The sequence below is a fragment of the Sinocyclocheilus rhinocerous genome, unplaced genomic scaffold, assembly GCF_001515625.1.
Source record: "Sinocyclocheilus rhinocerous isolate Xijiao unplaced genomic scaffold, SAMN03320098_v1.1 scaffold1152, whole genome shotgun sequence".
NCBI classification, from domain to species: Eukaryota; Metazoa; Chordata; class Actinopteri; order Cypriniformes; family Cyprinidae; genus Sinocyclocheilus; species Sinocyclocheilus rhinocerous.
Genome location: NW_015625590.1, coordinates 2,041,968 through 2,062,716, shown reverse-complemented (window position 1 = coordinate 2,062,716; position 20,749 = coordinate 2,041,968). Strand labels below are relative to the sequence as shown.

Genomic DNA, 20,749 nt, shown 5'->3' with positions numbered 1-20,749 from the left:
ATACTCCTGTATAAGCAAATCTAGCACAGTATGTGGAAAATAATGTTTTTTTTAACCTTAAACCGCATAAACACATTTCATTACACCAAATACACAAAATAATGTTCTTTTTAGCAACATCATATGACCCCTTTAAATTTTGCCAGCATATACATGAACCTTTTTTATGAAATGTTTTGATTGAAAAGCATGTCTTAAGTAAGAATATATTTTTCTTAAAAGTATGTAGAGGGAGACCAGGGATGGTTGTAAAATGTTTGACATTTCTGTCTTTATCTTGGAGTTCTTGTAAGTGAGTGTGTTCAAAATGTGATTCAAACTAGTTACAAGTGTCTGATATTAAATGGCATAGCTGTTATCTTTGCAGCATAAACTGAAAATGCATAGTTTAGTTTCAAACACAAGGAATGAAATGTAACAATTCACCCCATAGTCCGGATTAGTTGTAACATACCCTGGAGTACGATGTAACATTATGCAATAAGAATTATGACAAAAAATGGATTTTTAAATATTTTGCGCAAATGTGCACTAGCTTCAACAATTGAACAGTGTTTGTGTGTGTGTGTTTAATCATGTTTGTTAATGTCAGTCATAGTAATTGGCCATAATAAAATTGAACTTGAGCACTTCAAAGAAAACACATAAATAAAACAAAAAATTGATTGGGGTAGGTTATAACCATAGACTGTATAAAAAGGTTGTAACATGTTTCATTGATGTTACAACTAACCCTGAGTCTTGTAGCCATGATCTAGCTCACCTTACAGCTAACAGCCAAACATTAGCACTAACAAAATATCTACACAGACACACAATAAACATAATTTAACTTTGATGAGTTTAAATACAAAGCAGGGACTGCCATCACAAAATTAAATGAAGTATAAAAAGTTACTTTCTTACCTCAAAATTAGTTTTTCTCCTCTAAAATCTGCTGTGTCTGCCACAGGGCTCTACGTCCTCACATGTGGAATAAAGACTAAATTGAGAATGTGTGAAGTGAAATAGCTGATTTGTAACTTGTTCCTTATTTGAGAAATTGAAAGTGTTACAACCATCCCCTGTCTCCCTAATCATAATAGGCTATTCTTCTAAGCGAAATGAAATGAGGAACGGATGTTGCTATCACGCGCATATCTAAATACTTAAATGTCATAATCTGAGCTGAAAACAAGAGGGTTGGCACCTTTGCTAATCGTTGACATGTTGTTGTGAGTGTTCTAGTCTCTGTTTAGACAGTTAGGGGATAGAAGACGAGACAGAGGGATCAGGACAGAAGGACGAGTGCTGACAACGTGATGAAGGCGCAAATGGACCGAAAGAGAAGGGACGTTTAATCTCTCTAATGACCCTAAACAGAGTACACGAAGGACCGCCTCAGGAGAACAACATCACAGATCTCACATCTTATTATTTTACCTCTTTAAACATTTTTTCCCCCAGGCATTTTCCAATTTATTCCACACATCCTTATTCATTCGCTGTCAAATCTGTGCCCTTTTTCTATTTTTATCGCAGAGTTCCTATCTTTTTATTGAGAAGGATGTTCTCTGGACATGTTTTAGGGAGAAACAGCGTTCTCTACAGAGCAGCGAGGAACTGCAAACATATTATTCAAGCCGCTTTTACAGGTACAAATAATACCTTCACGTATGAAAAGCAGATATAATGTATGTCAGTAACCTTAAAAATACTAAAAAAAACATAGCTAATTAAACAGTTTTTAAATATTTCCTTATAGTGTACCTAAAGAGAAAGACAGAGAAAGTGTTACCTACCTTACAGATGTCAAACTGAGTTCTGCAGTTCATGCTAATTTGAGATTTTTGCAGCATCCATCAGAGGACAATACAAACCATTTCCCCCACTTCTTACATGCAAGCACTCACATACTGTTAAGCATACACAACTAATGTAAAGCACCAAGAACATTTACTGAGGATCCATTACATCCAGTTCTGCTTGCCCATCTGCAATATCTTGCCAAATATTGTCCCAAACGTCCACGAGAGGCTGACTTAGTTTTAAAGCTAGATGTAATAGATGCTACAACCCCGTTTTAAATCCACGAAGAGAAACACATATAAGATCCCGCACACATTCACTTAATAGCTCTTCTCAAAGAACCACAATTCTATGACATACAATTACACTTACAGTTTGGAGAACAGCAAGTCTTTCCAATCTGTCTGAGCTAGTAGGTTAATCCACAACAAGTCCAATGAACTGAAAGGCAGGAGGGAAACAGAGGGATTGGGCAAAGGTATCTCAACTAGGCGAAACAGATTTTAAAGGAGGGAAATAAGAAGCTTAGATTGTGTCTGTGACAAATGCACTCCCCCTTTAACTTTCTTGCTAACCAGTGGCAGATCAGGATATGAATTAAGGGCACAAACATTCAGTCAAGAGTCCCATTTCAGCACTCAACTAGAGAGTTCTTGGAATCACTCTCTGTTGGGATGAGGACTCGGAGGAATTATTGTTTCATGGAACGGCCAACAAAAAGGTACCATTCCTCGGAGGTCTTTAAAACCCCTTCCACGTGTTTTAATCTATCGTGAGGTCCTGGTATTTCTTTCGACCACAGTCTTTGCAAAGTTCAAAAAGGTACTGTCTCTCCATGGTAGTGGAAAGATTGTGTTAACTCCATGCAGTAGTCTGATAATATCATTTTATGTTGTTGGAACGTACTCAGTTTGTCTTAAAGGGACATTTTGCCATATGGAAGCATTTACTGAAAAATCTTGGTCACAAGGAGGACTAACTGATTTGGCAAAAATAAAAATAATACATTTGAAAAATAAATTTAAATGATCAAATTTCCTGTTCAGTCAGTCATCTGCTGTGTGAACCGCCAAATCTGGTAAACCGCCAAAAAATCTGCAGGTCTTTAGTTTCCTCAACAGACCTTTTCCATATTATGTAGTAAATAAGATTAAATACGTTTTTAAAGAAATTTAAATATCTGAAAGGCCTATATTAAGGAGCTTCTAAGAGAAAATTGTGAACACACAACAGTGTTATTTCTAAAAAAACAAAAAAACAAACAGAAACTAAATGAAAACACATTTGCTATTGTTAACTAAAATAAAAAATAAACACTTAAACAACTGGGAACATTTTAACGACTCCAAAACTAAACTAAAATATCCGAAATATGAAATATCATGAAATATGAAGTAATTTTAGTTTTTGATAATCTGTACATTATAAAATTTTAAACCCTAATTATTAACATTAAACATCAAAATGCTACTAGTGATAACACTGGCCAGCCTTGAGAAAACTGATCCTGTAAAATATATTTAAATGATCAGTTAATGCGTTATCTTTTGCAGCCCTAAAATACAGCTATATATTAAATATATTTAATATATTACAATAATACTATATATTAAAATAGATTCTATTACATTATATATATATAGTATATATAAAATATTTTTTATATTTTTATATTTTAAATGCATCAAAAACTGAACATAAAAAAAATTAACTAGAACTGAGAGCCAAAGCTAATAAACTAAACAAATAAAGAAAAACTAATCTAAAATGAAAAAGACATTTAAAAATATCAAAGTAAATTAAACAAAATACAAATAAAAAAAATGTCAAAACAAATAACCCTGGAGTATGTACTCATTAATCTTCTTTCCTTCATACACACTGCTGTGTGGGTGTAATTAAGGGGAATTAACTCCTCTTAATTAGATTTAACACAGATCAAGCTGACTCAACTCAATTTGTTCACTTTTATGCCCCTTAAAACTGGCTGATCTTAGACTCAGACTTCAATAAAGACCAGCAGAGATGAGATGGCCTTAAAACGAAGTACTTAAGGAGTGCATGCGTAACATCAGGCACGTTCTGATGTGAACTCCAACAGATAACATCATAGATCTCAAGCCATGATTTAACATATGCTGTGCTGAGAGTCTTCCAATGGGATCTGAAATAATCCTGTTGGTGGAGACCGTTGCACTTAGGATTGCTGTTGTAATGAAATTCTAGTACATGACCCAATAATTGTTGGTTTATGTACTACAAAACATAAATAAAGGATCTTTCTTATATGACGGCCATTCAAAAATATCTACACTACTGTTTAACAGTTTGGGGTAGGTAAGTTTAAAAAAAAAAAAAAAAAAAAAGTTTTTGAAAGAAGTATCATATGCTCACCAAGGCTGCAATTATTTGATCAAAATTACAGTAAAAACATTAATATAGTGAAATATAATTACAATGCAACATCACTTTTTTCTATTTTAATATATTTTAAAAATATAATTTATTCCTGTGATGTCTAAGCTGAATTTTCAGCATCATTACTCCAGTGTTCAGTGTCTCATGATCTTTCATAAATCATTCTCATATGCTGACTTGGCACTCAAGAAACATTTCTTATTATCAATGTTGAAAACAGTTGTGCTGCTTTCTGTAGAAACTATGATACATTTCTTCCAGAATTTTTTGATGAGTAGAAAGTTTAAAAGAATTCTATTTATTTAAAAAGTACTTTGTACTTTGCAAGTTTAACTTGATCAATTTAATGCATCCTTGCTGAATAAATATATTGACCCCCCCCAAAAAAAAAGAACCTGACCCCAAACTTTTGAATGCCAGTGTTTATATCTCAAAGATGCCAGAATTCAAATAATGTAACACTGATTAAATCAGAAATGCTACTAAGCAAATGATGCATTGAAATGATTCGACACTCAGACTCCAGTGATAATAAAAAAGAGGCAAAAAAAAACAAAACTTTATTTTTATTTTTTTTATATCTAGAGTAGGCTTTTTGTGAGAGATGGTAGGAGGGTAAAAACCAGTTGGAGGCAGAGTCAAGGAGACCAGGCTGAGACCAGTTCCTTCGGCTCCCATGGTTATGCCAGGGCTCCCATGGGGTCCCAGGCTGGGAGGAGGATGGGGTCCTGCTGCATGACGTCCAGCACTTCAGGAGGGAGGAAATTCTTATCCACCACCACCTCGTAAACATACTCAGAAAACCACTCGTCTGTCATGATCAGATATCCTGCAGGAAGAGGCAGACATGAGGCACGGACAACAGTCAGAGATAAACGGGTAAAATGAGAGATGAGCAAAAGAAAGATAGCGGGACAGAGGAGTGGAACACCATTTAATTTGCTGCAGCAGAAGCTCTTATGAGAAACTTCAGCTTAGCTCACTTGGTTTGAACAGAGCACAATCCACTAATTAAATGTGTAATTAAGCAACATATGACGCTATATACCGTCCAGGCCTGAGAGATGTTCGATTTAACACCCGCCTCGTGAGACGGGATTTTTCGTCACACGCTGAAACCCGATTAGGCTTGTGAGTAAAACTTTAACAGCAAACGGTGTTTAATGCTGCCAAATCTGATGTCAAATGAAATCCTGATCCCATTAGCGCCGCACTTTCTCCATTGTTCGCATGGAGGGAACGAGCCACACCTTGTCTAGATCACCTGTCTAACTTCTCAAAACTGAAAAAGTTTGATTTTAAAACGAGCAAACACACATTTGAACAATATTTTTCATTCAGGGTGTGTCAGGATCCAATCGTGTCCAACAGTGGCTCCCGATAAAGCCTGTTCCTCTCTTAATCACTTAAAGAACGTACAAAAACTTGACATCAGGAATGTTTTGCCCTGTTAAAAGCAGGAAGTAGATGATGATAAGGTTTATTTCCCACAGTGTTCACTCCTGAGCCATGACCGGTTGACTAAGACGAATCAAACCGGGCCATCGAACAGAAGAAAAATGCCAAGTGAAACAGAGCAGAACATCCTGAGAACAAATGGAGCAGTAGAGCTTGGATTTCCATGTTGGATTTTTCTGCATCAGTACCTCAGCGCAATGCTTGGGTTATCAAAGTGTGATTTTTCAAAATAGTCTGAGTGTGTACAAATGGGGCATCACTCTTGGATGAGAACAGACTTTTAATGAGACTGAGAGAAGCCTCAGAGACAAACGGTTCTGAATCTGAAAAACACTGATTTTTGCTACAAAACATCACGTTTATTTGGGCAGCTGGCAGTCTTTGTGTTTGTAAAAAAAAAAATCGTCCATTCCTGGGGGGCACAAAGCATCTGAGAGAATATTTATCCCTCTATTCATCACTTCACTTCTACAGCCATAAAATCTACCAGCTTCAGGGCCTCCAGTGAGCCATTGACCGCATTATAAATATTCTGTCAAAATCAGTTACACAATTACCCCTCATCAACCTCGTTTGTGCCACAATATGCAAAAATAGGCCAGAAAGAGGCAGAAATAATCAATCTTACAAGCCTGAAGCCTGTTTTCCTCCAGAACGTTTATCCGGCCCCCCTGAGTATATCACATTACTGTCTAATCTTCAGGGGAAACAACTGTTATGAACAATTTGAGAGCCCTTAACCCCTTCGACCTCAACAACACATTTTTCTAATTCCTCTCCTCATCTAGCTGCCAAACAATGTTGCTGGAAAACCACAAAATGTCCTGATTTATGTGCAGCTGTGATGTTTTGAATTTATAAATAGCCGTGATTAGATGTGATCCATCATTTATTAATTCACTGTGCGCTGTAAGGCTGATATTTTTACAACATTGCCAGACGTTTCTACTAAAATCAGTGTTAAAGGTGAAGCATCTAACTACTGCACTACTAGTGTGATGTTGGAGTTGGCACTGCTGGAATGTTCTGGTCATTGCTAAGGTGTTTTTAGTGGTTGCTAGGGCATTTCTAGGGCAGTTGCTTACTGCGTCAAATATTATTTTGTCAAAATAAAAAAACTCAGTAGTTTTAAATGCTACAAGTGAATTTCATCATCACAACATTATAATGTACATGTATGAAAAGTCATTTTCATTTTGAGATTTGCTGTTAATTATGCAAAGTTTACTGACGTTAGTATATGTGCAACAGAAATAGCAATGCTTGCCTTAGAAACACCACAGAACCACAGCATTTACACATTTTGAGGAAACTGACCTATGAATCCCTTCGCATCTCATTAAACCAACAAAAGAAAGTATTTTAACATGGAAAAAAATGACATGCTTCACCTTTAAGGCAAACTTTGAACTTTTTAAATGCACAGATGAAGCAATCTGCAAGGAATCATTTTCTATGAAAAACGAGCAGGCCAAAATATCTCTATAATCTTCTGAGGAATTCAGGTCTGTGGAAGCAGAAAGAAAACGGCAATGTGTGCGTGTGCACACACTCTTTCTTTCTCCAGGCAACCAAAGCTAATTAAACAGCCCCTCAATGTAGCGTCTGTTTTAAATAAGACAGTGGGTATGGACATGAGGTCCAGCTGTGAGCGGGTCTACAGATGTGCCAGGCCTGAATAACACACACACCACGCTCTAAACCTCTAAATCCAGAGAGGCCCAACAGAGACCCCATGGCCCATGCTAAATCAAATATCTGACTCCTGGTGTTCTCAGACATGAGTTAAATTAAGTCATTGAAGAGTGGACTAAGGAGCCCCAAGAGGTAATCCTGCTGCAAATTGAATTATTCAATGTCAAAAGTCAAATATCTGTAAATTAGGAAGCATATATAAGCAGCAGACAGACGGTAACCCCTCACCTTTATTCCCACGGTCGTCTCCCCACGAGTTTTCCACACGCCACTTCTCATAGCATCCCTCCTTTCCATTCTGTGGACGAGAGACAGATGTGATGAAACAGAGAGTGAAAGTCTGTCCCATACACATGCCAATCATAGTGTAGTGGATAGAGATGTGGACTCATAACCGAAAGGGTTTAGGTTCACAAAGGTTGATATGTGAACTATTACCACTGTACACTAATTTTCAAATGTTTGGGGTTGGTAAGATTTTATGTTTTTGAAAGAAGCCTCCTATGCTTGCCAAGCTGCATTTATTTGATCGAAAATACAGTAAAAATAGTAAAATATTACAATTTAAAATAACTTTTCTATTTTAATATATTTAAATACATTTAAAATGTGATTTATTCCTATGATGGCAAAGCTGAATTTTCAGCAGGCATTGCTCCAGTCGTCAGTATCACATGATCCTTCAGAAATCATTCTAATATGCTGATTTGCTGCTCAAGAAACATTTCTTTTTATTATCAATGTTGAAAACAGTTGTGCTGCTTAATATGTTTGTGGAAACTGTGATACATTTTTTCTGAATTCTTTGATGAATAGAAAGTTCAAAAGAAAGGTGTAGATTTGAAATAGAAGTTTATAGCATTTAGAACATTATAAATGTATTTACTGTCACTTTTGATCAATTTAATGCATCCTTGCTGAACAGAAGCATTAATTTGTTATATTAAGTATTATTTTTCTGTATTTCCCATGTAATGTCTAGCTGCTTTTTAAACCTAAGCTATGTTTGACTGATTAATAAAACAGGGCGAAGAAGCCCTTTGCTTTACAGCACATTGGTGCTGCCCACCGGGTACCAGAGAAGAGAATAATGAACTCTGGACATGCATATGATGACTTGTGAGGGAAAGTAGACAGTAATCTAAAAAAACTGCTTGTAATTAAACAGGCCGGATGTCTGCAGAGGGAGGAAAAATCTCGAGGTCACACTGACTGTAAGAGCTGTTAATGAGCATTCAGGGTCATGACCTGTGCGATATAGTGCTCTTTAAATAACTAGCTCAACTTGTACCAGCCAACCAAGCATATCTGACAATGTTTTTGAGCGTGCTGTTCTCTCAATACCTTGTCAGTAACACCAGTCAGAATCATGGCATGGGTCATCATGGAATCTCCATAGATCAACCTTTCCGCCTTAGACAAGTTTTTCACTGAGATGCCGAACACCAGGTCATGGTCAAACCTACAAAAATACAGAGAATCCTTAGTGTCAAAAACACATTGAGAAAAGTCTTACCTTTTAACTGGCAGAAGAAACAATACTCACACATGCATGTCATTGATGCCCAGTTTGCTGTGGAAATGTTTGCCTACGTCACAGCCAAACCACACCGCCTGATGCCAGAAAGACACCAATTAATCCACTTTCTGTGGGTCGGTTATAACAACCACCATTTTTGTACAACCATTTTACACAACATGTAAGACAAGACTTTAAAATTCCAGACAGAATGCAATGTACTGAAATTGCAAAAAAATTCAATAAATAATGTTTGCATGCCAAATCAATACACACAGGCATGTAAACCTTAGAGAGTGACACAAATAAGTTTTTTTAGCTCAAATATGTTTCAGTGGTAGTACTTTAAAGATAAATGTAGAAAAAACAGCTTCTCTCATTTCATTTCCACTACAGCCATCAAAATGCTGCATTTGTAACAGATTCACCACCTTCAACAATCACTATCAAACCTCATAGGTCTCTTTTGTCATGTGGGAATAATTGTGCTATCTGTTTATTCCTGGGCCATGACTAGCATCCATATACACTACAGCTCAAAATGTTTTTCAAAACCGTTTCTTATGCTTAAAGTTGCATTTGATCAAAAATTCAGTACAAAAGTAACATTTTTTAAAAATATTATTACTAGTTTAAAATAACTCTTTTCTATTTTAACATGTTTCCAATTCTAATTTATTCCTGTGATGGAAATTTTGAATTTTCAGCAGCCATTGCTCCAGTCTTCAGTGTCACATGATACTTCAGAAATGTTTATAATTCTTTAACCAATAGCATTTATTTGAAATAGAAATATTTTGTAATATTATAAATGTCTTTTCTGTCACTTTTGATCAATTTAAAGCATACCAAATTAAAGTATTCAGAAAAGTATTCCCAAAATAAAATACCTCAGTATCCCTAAACTTTTGCAAAGATAATCACATGACCCTAAACCAGCCTAATTATAATGGCAACCCTTCGAACCCAATTGATTTTACCTCTCCACTCTTGATGGAATCTGCAGCAGCTTTCTTGAGCAGCTCGATGGACTGGTTGTTGTAAAGTGTTCTGCGGCCACCCACCATGTTTCCCAGAAACTCCACACTGTACAGCTTTCCATAGGGGTTTTGGGGCCGAGGGTCATTAACGAGGCAAAACTGCATAGAGATTGCACAACCTGTGAGTGAGGACTACAACAGACTGAAGGCATATAATGCTGAAGCTGACATAGCCTATGTTGCTCCTACCTTGTCCTGGAGATTATAGAGGGGCTTGACGTGCTTTGTGTAAAACTCCAGAGGAGTTAAAGGGCCCATGCGGTGGAAGGTCTTGTCCTTGTCCCGGTATTCCCAACAGATGGTGTCTGGAGGACTGCCCAGACAAACACTGGCCACTCGAAACACCTGAAGACATAAAATAAAATAAAAAAAGATACATGAAATCATATTGACACCAACCTTTTGAACAGTAGTGTACATAGCGGAAACTCTCAAGTTTTATGGCTCCTAATAAGCATTCAAAATTAAAAAATGGTGGCCGTAGCTGTCGGGCAAGATGGCGGATAGCAGCGGCGGCACATAATATCCGCGTTGTGATTGGTCAGATCGCCTGTAAATCAAGCTCTCTGCGAACGGTCAATTATAATGGCAACCCTTCGAACCCCACTGATTTTACCTCTCCACCTTTGATGGAATCTGCAGCAGCTTTCTTGAGCAGCTCGATGGACTGGTTGTTGTAAAGTGTTCTGCGGCCGGCCACCATGTTTCCCAGAAACTCCACACTGTACAGCTTTCCATAGGGGTTTTGGGGCCGAGGGTCGTTAACGAGGCAGATCTGCATAGAGATGACACAATTTATAAGTGAGGACGACAACAGACTGAAGCTGATGTGGCCTGTGCTGCTCTTACCTTGTCCTGAAGATTATAGAGGGGCTTGACGTGCTTTGTGTAAAACTCCAGAGGAGTTAAAGGGCCCATGCGGTGGAAGTTCTTGTCCTTGTCCCGGTATTCCCAACAGATGGTGTTTGGAGGACTGCCCAGACAAACACTGGCCACTCGAAACACCTGAAGACATAAAATAAAATAAAAAAAGATACATGAAATCATATTGACACCAACCTTTTGAACAGTAGTGTACATAGCGGAAACTCTCAAGTTTTATGGCTCCTAATAAGCATTCAAAATTAAAAAATGGTTGATTGAAGGCTGGCGTTATGTTTGAACTCTGAAGATGGATGACATATGAATGTGATATCTTAAATAAGACCTGGGAAATCAAAACAAACCACATTAGAGAAAGCTCTGGCTTTGACAGGATGTAGCTGAGATGAGCACTAAGAACACAAACAATGTGTGTGAGGCGTCCAATGTTTGACCCTGGTACACTTTATTCTGAACTCAAACTGTTTTTAGTTCTCAGAACTTAGCCTTTGTTACTCCAAACCGAAGCATTTCCTGCCCTCTCCTGACCGCGGCCTGAGCTTTATATATTGGAACGCGGATTTCTTGTAGCCAAGATTAACTTGACCTTGATAATATGCACTTCTTGGTCAATCGCAAAGGCACACGCAGGAAGGCAAGAAACTGGAGAGATAAGATGTGCCTGTCTTTTTTCTTTTGGCATATACAAATAGGCGGATCAACAAAGACATGCGCCACACAAATTGAATTTTACAGAGAATTCTGTTGGACTTTATTCACACTATATGAGCTTTCATTTGTCTGGACTTCACAGAGAAGTAAACAGAAAATAAAAACGCATATATTTATGGCTCCTAAAACTTTTTTTTAAAGGAATAGTTCACAGATTAATGAAAACATATTTACTCACCCTCATGTTGTTTCACAAAAGGAGAGATATTGCAGAATGTTAAAGCTTCGTTATTCCAACAAAAGTGGATGGTGATTTATACAGTCAAGCTCCAAAAAGGACAAAAAGCACCATAAAAGTGCAGTGAAAATACTAAATTCAAAACACCCAAGACATTTGAGCTCATGAGATGTGAAAAAACAATGACACTTGCCATGCAAGTTTGTTTTAATAGAAAAATGTGAGAATAATGACTTAAATTTCTGAGATGGTATAGGGAAACATTTTAATTTATTCTTTTTTTCCCCACTTAATTTTCCCTAAAATTAACAGCAACAAAGGGCAAAAAACCAACATAACAAAAACAAAAGTACAAAAAAGTAAAAAAAACTAATTTTAGTCTGTTCATCACACAAAAAAACACTTAAAAAAATAGACAAATAAATACAATGGATAATGCCCTTTCAGAACTTTAAAAAAAATACAAAAGCAGAAAAACAAAACTTTTGGTCTTTTAATCATACGTTAAATGAGTTATCATACGGCTTCAGAAGACTCATAATGGCTATTTTTAATGGTGCCTTTTTATCCTATTGGGAGTTTCACAGTATAAATCATCCACTTTCATTTGTAAAATATCATTTGTGTTCCACAGATGAAAATAAGGGGAAATAAATGACAGATTTGACAATTTAATGTACTTTAGATGAGAGATTTCAGAAGAGAGGTTTTCTCCAAGTAACCAACCTTCTCTCTCACCCTATTCCAGCCCTATCCCAAAAAGAAAACCATTTAGCATTAAAGTTTGTTTTCTCTATCCAGTCTTCCCAGAGGGAGAGTAAATACCAGCGGCGCCCGGCCCTCTTTCCTCCCTGTTGACCCGGCGCTGGACCCAGATGCTCCATCCGCACAAACAGCCTCTGTGTCGCACGCTCTCACATCCTCTCTCCTCCTTGGCAGGTTATATAAACTCGCAGGACCGTCCAAACAACATGGGCGCCCGTTTTCCCTTTTTTTTGGGCCTGTTGAAAAGTCCTGCTCGTGCGAAACAATAGCCGAAGCTCACTGACGTCAGTACGGAGTCAGCGAGTCAATATTGAAACACCTGTCTGAGGCTGTGTGGCCACAGGGCAGCAGGAAGAGCTGAGAGGCACAACCAGGGATGAGCAGCTGGCTCAAAGGCCAGGAACATCAGCATGCCACAGCACAATGCAAATCTTTTGCTTAAGAAAAACACAATGTCTCGTCCAAAAGCACTAAATCTCATCTCCTCTGGCCATTCCGTCACGCCTTGACTTTGGATAATGCAGGATCTGTGAGTCAGAGCAACTTAACAAGAGCAAGGTGTATGGATGCAATGAAAATCAAACTTGTATGTATGTAAACAATGGGCATTTTATCTGAAAGGTGCATGAAAACCTAATATATCCTATAACCTAATATATAAGTATATTGCCAAGAGCATTTGTGACACGTTACAGGAAAACATTTTAGTTTATTCCAAAGGGTCAGAGCTATGGCCTGGTGGTAGTCTGCATGCTAAGACACACTGAGCCATGGTGCTCACACGGGCATTATGAGATCAAACGTGGCTTATGACAAATCTGTGTCATTGTCCCTATAAATAGCAACAGTATAAATGCAAAACAAAAACAAAACAGATAAACTAAAAAACGAATGAAACAAAAACCAATAAAACAAAATGAAATATAAACCTTGAAAAACATAAAAATGTAATTACAAAAAAACGAATTAAAAAACAATACATGAAAAACCCCCACAGAACTAAAAGCAATTTACAAAAATAAGACAAAACAAAAGCAATGCACTAAAATAAACAAAGTAAAAAACTAAAATGAAACCCCCACAGAACTAAATAAAATTACAAAGAATAAAAAAAATGACAAAACAAACAAACAAACTACAAAAAACTAAAATTAACCACAATAAAAAAGCAAAACAAAATAAAAAAACAAAGTAAAAAACTAAAATGAAACCCCCACAGAACTAAATAAAATTACAAAGAATAAAAAAAATGACAAAACAAACAAACAAACTACAAAAAACTAAAATTAACCACAATAAAAAAGCAAAACAAAATAAAAAAACAAACAAAGCAGATAAACTATAAACTACATTTAATTTAAACATCACAAAACTAAAAGATAAAAGACAATTAAACAAAAAATGTAAACCAAAAAACAAAATAAAAACAAATGAAAACCCTCACAGAACTAAATAAAAACTAATTACAAAGAAATAGACAAAATAAATGCAATAAACTAAAACAAAAATGTAAACACCCCCAGCCCAAAAAGAAGAAAAAATTACACAAACTTAAAATAAATAAATAAATAATAATACATTCAAAAATAAAAAACAATATTTAAACTAATAAAACAAAACAAAACAAGTTTAAGGAGTGGAGAAAGGTTCAGGTCACTCATGGTCAGACTTATCCAATGCCACATGCATCACCTCTCGTTCTAGTGGGTTGAGATACTGGCTTATCTGGGATCACAAGCACCTGCTCCAGTGTGTGGGCACAAGGTGCTCCAGGTATGAATATGGCAAATAGGGGTTTGTTGACAAGGAAAGCAACACTCTGGCTGGCTGTCTCACGTCAAAGTAATCCATGTGCAAGCAATCAGCCATGCAAATGGCTGGATGTATGAAGATGCAACATGGCATGATTTCAGATGCCTGTGGGAAGGTACAAGATCTTAATCGTAAACATCACTTTTCTATACGGCTGCCAGACTCTGGTACTGAGACCACAGCGCTGATCTTATCATTTTTGTTTGCATCTGCTTCTCAAGCACAGCTTTGCAAGGAAGTAAACAGAATGAAGTTCAGCAAAGGGTGGCGTGTCAATAATTGGCCTTTTTGTTTTCGTTACATGGCAAAAATGACACAACGCAAGCCAAAATATAATTTAGAGCATGATCAGATTACCCATTAAAAAGCTGTGAAGAGATGACAAATATATTTGATTGATTAACTTGAACGTTTTGTGTAAACATGAAACACATTTGGCCCTTTCAGGCAAACAAAGCTCAACAAGGGAATTTAAGTATGTCTTTGCAGAGAATTATCCACAACCACAACACAGTGACTAAACAGACCTCAACCAAAAAAAACAACAAATCTGCACATTCCTTTATCATACATACACACTGTCTTCTAGCATGTGCAAACAAACACTAAGATATGACAGATGAACAGAATGTTTATATAACACAATCATGATGAGTTGATTCTGTGATTAAAGCAATTATATCAAAATATTTCCTTTGATCTTTTGATGTACTATAAAAACAAAGGTTTTTTGATCTCTGAATTTCAAGTACTTTATTCAGCAAGGATGCATTCAATTCATCAAACGTGACAGAAAAGACATTTATAATCTTACAAAAAAATATTTTAAATAAATACTGAACTTATATTCATCAAAAAATGCATCTTGGTATTCACAAAAATATTGTGCTTACTGTTTTCAGCATTGATAACAATAAGAAATGTTTATCAATCACCAAATTAGCATATTACAATTATTTCTGAGGGACCATGTGACACTAAAGACTGAAGTAATGACTGCTGAAAATTCAGCTTTGCAATCACAGGAATAAATTCAGTTTTAAAATATATTAAAATAGAAAACAATTATTTTAAATGTAAATAATATTTCATAATATTACTGTTTTTATTGTATTTCTGATCAAATAAATGCAGCCTTGATGAGCAAAAGAGACTTAAATAGGTTAATTAGGTGTATCTGTATCTGTATATATATATATATATATATATATAGGGGGGAAAATATATATATATATTTTAAAGGAAGCATTTTAAGGTGTCAGGCTGGAAATCTATGATTGCACTAAGCTATAAAACTAAAGGTAAGATAAACTGAAATTATACACATGGCAGGGAAGTGTTCTATAAACAAAAAAATATTTTAAAATTGATAAATTCTGAAGGGTTTGTAAAGTGATCGCTCCACATGAAGACATGGTTTGTTTGAGCCACTTTAAGGCATGTTTTGCAGCACAAAGGTCTGTCAGATACAGTCCTGAGATTGTAAAGTGTGACATTGTCCAGTCCAGCAGTGCCAACACATCAGTAACTCCAGTTAAACAAGGTCACCTTTGATCTACTAGTGTGATTATGAATGGAAACGAAAGAAAAAAAAAAAGGAAAGATACAAACTGATTTTGACCCTCATACAAGTTCTGACTTGACTTGTTTTGTCTACACTGGACTAGTATCCAGTCTCAATTACGCAAATAATATGACTTTCCTGCATTTGATTTAATCCACCATAACTCACCATCATTTTGATATGAATAAAAGCGACGTCTCAACGCGCCCCTATTAAATAAACAAACTCACTTCCCAACAACTCCTCAGCTAGTGAAGTGCTACAGAAAACAAACCACCACCAGGTGGACAAACAAACATCATGTCAAAAACAGGAAAAGGCCCAAGCGGGTGAGAGGAGAATGTGTATCACAACCAGATAAACAAATCATACTCGGGCATATGTTTATCCTGGGAGAGAAACGCAGAGCACAAGCTTAAGAGATATTAACTTAGACGTGTACGCTGTGCGTCGTCCCTCCGCAGATGGTGGAGGTATAGTAATAATGCCAGTGAGATTGCCTTTTCCACTCAACGACAGGCACCGGGCGATAACAATCATGTTTGTGGAACATTCTGTCATCAAGTCCTGCAGGCGCTCACACTTTCTCTCTGTCTAGCTCATCCTTTTTCTTTCCTCCGCTCACACGTATAAAAATGCGTGCAAACATATAAAAGATACGTTAAAATACACATACGCAGGTATTCACAAAACCAGGACACGCTTTGTACGTGTTCATTTTGGTTCATAGATGGTTGACAATGTTATTGCTCAGTTTAAATGGAGTTTAATTATTGATGTCTATTTGTCAGATCAAGCATTTATGATATTTACAATATGTCAGTACTTACGTCGTTACATCACTTACAGTATGACATACAAAAGGGTCTTGAGACTATTTAACATTTAATAGGGTATTGTTTATTCTTTACATTACAATATATAATAGCAGTATAATAATTTTTTTTAATTTTAAATATTTCAAATTCCTTAAACAGATTTTTGGACCCCATTGAATGTGTTTTAAGAAGCAAGGTTTCTTTTTTACTTTTAGTTTGTATATTTCATTAATATATTTGTATATTTTGTATATTTTCATAGTTCATTATTACACTATGCTGATCTTTATGAAAAAAATTACCTTTACCTTTTTATGGACTGAATTATGAAACTGATCATGCTGCCCTTCTGTTTGGGAGGTTTTCAGAGCTGGCAACTGCTGATAAGGAACAAACAGTTGCAAATCCCATAATTATAAAAAAGTGAGCGTGACAGTCCTCATCCTCAATTTTACAGTTCTCTCTGCTTATACAAAATATGCAAGAGTTCGCAGCCAAGCTTGTGAAAGATAACCTTGCAATATATTGTCTGGCAACCACTAGTGGTGGTTTGATAAGCAGTCAAACAGCGACTTCAACAGGCCTATGAGAATAGCACCATTCTGTTACCATTCTGGGGTGCGTTTCCCAAAAGCAAGTATGGTAGCAAGTTCCATTCAATGGAACATTTGACCATAGATAGCTAATGATGCTTTTGGGAAACGCACCCCTTTATCCAAAAATTGTGATTATCATTTTTTACTCATCCTCATGTCATTCCAAACTCATATGGTGTTATCTTTTATGTAGAGTAATAAAAAAAGAATCCAATTTCTAATATGAAAGAATTATTATTGAAAATCAAATCAATATGTTGCCAATATCTTTAATTATGTAATTGACGTGCATATGCGTATACAGGATTGTAATGACGTGAGGGTCAGTAAATTATTATTATGTCTTTTTTTCAGGCTGAACTACGCCATTATGATAAAACAGAGGGCAGGTTAGCTCCAAAAAAACAAACTCACCTCCTCAATCATGGTATCTACAGTGTCAGACAGCTCAGTTTTAGGGACTTCACTGGCCACCATGTTCCTCAGCCTTAGACAATACTCCCTCAACTGCAACACAAAAAACTAATGCAAATTACAAGTCACAATACTAATTAAATTAAAAAAAAAATAGATAATGTTAAATAATGTGTCTAATTATAGAATATCTTAGATATAACACATCTTATAAACCACTGTATCTAGCTTTCTCACAATATTTTAGTAACCCCAGAGTAAACAGTGCTTTAAAAGACAATGTAAGTGTAACATTATGAGTATGCTCATTTTAGAAGCTTATTCCATGACTCTGACCTCAGTCATATATATATAAAAAAAAAGGCTACTGATAACTAAAAACAAACTAAAATGACAAATTGTTTTGGGTCAAAAAACTAAAATAGAAATATTACATGGGAAAAAAAATTTAATGTTACCTTGGCAAATAACTGAATTTAAATATAACTGAAATAAGCTGACATAATCTGGCACATTATCTCATATTTGTTTCAGCTCTTCATTAAATGTCATGTGGGCCGAATTGCCATCTTCCTCATTTATCTAAAAGACAAGGAAAGTGACATTAGTGACTGTATCCTCTGCTCATTTGATGACTCAAAGAGCGTTTCTGTGATGGAGCCACCAGCGCATACGCAGCCACTAAATCCTCGTTTCGGTAAATGTCAACATGAAAGCTTGAGGGGATACATGGGGCTGCAGACTGAGAGTTGCATTTTGAGCGTAACTCTGAACTGACCTTGTGATTGAGGATATCATTCATTCTACGGGATGCCTCAGAGCTGTGAGACTCGGGGAAGCACTTCTTAGGGACAACGCCATATTTTTCTGAAAAACACATAGGAGTTTAAATTAAACTTGAATGTAAAGAAGTACAAAGTTGGGTTTCATTTTAATTCATATATTTACTTTTTATTCTAAAGTGAACAGATGTAAATTCACTTTTTAATTGAAAAATAAATACTTCCCCTGCCCTGAACAAATGTGAGTTTAATTCAATGCAACAGAGCTAAACTGACCAATAAGGTTAACCAGCATATCCCACTGTCCGCCGTCATTGGTAGGATTTGATAGCAGGAACTGAACCAATCTGCCATCTACTGACTCCTTCCGCTGGGCCGTCTCCACACAGGCACGCAGAAAGTAATAGCATCTCTCCACCTGAGCCAAAAACAGAAATACAGATGATCGGGGGGGTGTACCAACAAGGTGAAGGGGCAAAGAGTGGACACAGTGAGCCACAAACATCCAGGGAACACAATACATCTCACACAAAAAGAGGATTTACTGCACTTTTACCATTAACACAACAAGAGCAAACGATAGACAGCAAAACAATACAGCAGAATTACAACCTCAGAGCCTGGTGCAAATAAATACAGTTGATTCTCAGATTAAACAGTCAAGAGTCTGTTGTTTTTGAAAATGCAAACCAGGAGGAGTGGTAATGCTGACTTACCTTGTCCCAGAAAAAAAGATAAGACTGACTGAATTCAAATTCTTCAACGTTAAACTTCTTCATAAATGGAAGACGCATGACATTGAGGCACGAAAAGATCCAACATCTCCCTGACGGGAAAAAAACAAGCACAGATAGTGAGGTCAGGTCAAACCTGACAAGGAAGTACTTAAACTGTGTGTATATATATATATATATATATATGCAAAAAAAGATACACTACCATTCAAAAGTTAAAGTTAAAATGTTTTTGAAACATATTCACCAAGTCTCTTATACTCAAAGGTTGCATTGATTTGATCAAAAATACTGTAAAAACAGTAATATTGTGAAATATTATTACAATGTACAATTACTGTTTTGTATTTTAATATATTTTAAAAAGTAATTTCTTCCTATGATGACAAAGCTGAATTTTAGCAGGCATAACTCCAGTCTTCAGTATCACATGATCCTTAAGAAATCATTCTAATATGCTGATTTGCTGCTCAAAAAAAAATTCTTATAATTATTCATGTTTAAAACAGTTCTATCACTAAATATTTTTTTAGAATCCATGATTTCCAGGATTCTTTGATGAATAGAAAGTTAGTGAACCTAAACTGTAGTGTGTGATATACATAATAAAAATATCTGTCAGATGCAATATTTATGTGCAAAACTTTACATATCAGTTTCCTCACAGTGTAGGTACCTGAGTTTTTCTGGTTGGTGACTGGTTTGCCCTCTGTGGGAATGCTGTGCTGGAAGACGTGTACTGTATCTTGGACCGTCTGCCGGTGCAGACACACCTCTAACGGATCAATGCAAGTCGAGACGTTCTGGGCGAGCAGATATCGTGGCTCTGAGTGGAATCGCTTGACAAAAGCTGATGCTTTCTCCTGACTCAGGCCTGGGCAACAAACAAGGGCAAACAAACACAAAACAAGAGCTCTTAATTTACAGACCAGGATGGACAGTGACAGAGTGTGAAACTGTGCATTTAAACTTTCACTGATACATAGCATAATCATGAATATTGAGAAACACTGACAAGTATGACTTTCTTTTTGTCCATGGGACACACAAAAGTTGAAGACAGAATGAAGCTGTCAGATTCTGCCTGAAATGATTGACAGCCAGCTCTCTGACTTCACTTGGACTCTATTCATCGTTTCTGTAGTTCGGCTTATCTTTCACACAACATACCTTTCCATTTCAAATAATTACACGTACGCACTCCTTTTATCCCATTCAAAGCGTCACTCGAGTCATTTAACTCGAGCATAAGCTTTCAAGAGTTAAAAGTCGACCTCACAGCGTTGCTTAGTCACTTTCAGCTGTAGTAGTAGTTAAACAGCTCGGGCTAGTTAGCCACACAATGCTACTCCATTCACATCAACATTTGTGAAGCTCTGAGCCCTCAGCCCGCGCCTACGAGCTGCGAGAAACAATATTTACACATACGCACCAGTGTCCATGTTTGCAGGTTAGGAGAGGAGGTGTTGGAGTCTGATTTGTAAGTCTTTGTTTATTTCATTCGCCGACAGCCAGCCAGCCCGTGCGGAATTCCGGAAACAGGAAATCCAGTGAAATCGCTTGTCTTTCTGTCGA

The 20,749-nt window shown here is 36.4% G+C and overlaps 2 protein-coding genes across 9 annotated transcripts in view; both read right to left on the bottom strand.

Moving 5' to 3' along the window:
• Positions 1-2,508, bottom strand: part of LOC107756784 (sodium-dependent serotonin transporter-like) — a 17,336-nt gene extending 14,828 nt beyond the window's left edge. For 2 of the 8 annotated variants that reach the window (XM_016574061.1, XM_016574053.1), the window contains exon 1: positions 2,161-2,505. The gene's annotated coding sequence lies outside the window, so the exon portion shown is untranslated. The other 6 variants (XM_016574075.1, XM_016574102.1, XM_016574085.1 and 3 more) reach the window with 4 other exon arrangements.
• A 2,227-nt stretch (positions 2,509-4,735) lies between these two features.
• Positions 4,736-20,749, bottom strand: LOC107756769 (bleomycin hydrolase-like). The gene is made up of 12 exons (XM_016574007.1): positions 20,607-20,749; positions 19,851-20,048; positions 19,157-19,266; positions 18,717-18,858; positions 18,437-18,525; positions 17,659-17,751; positions 10,768-10,923; positions 9,859-10,017; positions 8,906-8,973; positions 8,704-8,821; positions 7,588-7,657; positions 4,736-5,035 (listed from the first exon to the last, which is right to left on the bottom strand). The coding sequence occupies exons 1-12, from the start codon at positions 20,614-20,616 to the stop codon at positions 4,887-4,889; spliced, it is 1,362 nt and encodes a 453-aa protein (XP_016429493.1). The 5' UTR covers positions 20,617-20,749; the 3' UTR covers positions 4,736-4,886.

Bases quoted from the DNA above. Each gene is read 5' to 3' on its own strand.
- LOC107756769 (XM_016574007.1), bottom strand. The intron at 10,924-17,658 runs GTGAGTTTGTTT...TTATGTCTTCAG, and splicing joins TAGATACCATGATTGAGGAG to GTGTTTCGAGTGGCCAGTGT. The intron at 10,018-10,767 runs GTAAGAGCAGCA...ATCTCTATGCAG, and splicing joins TCTATAATCTTCAGGACAAG to TTTTGCCTCGTTAATGACCC.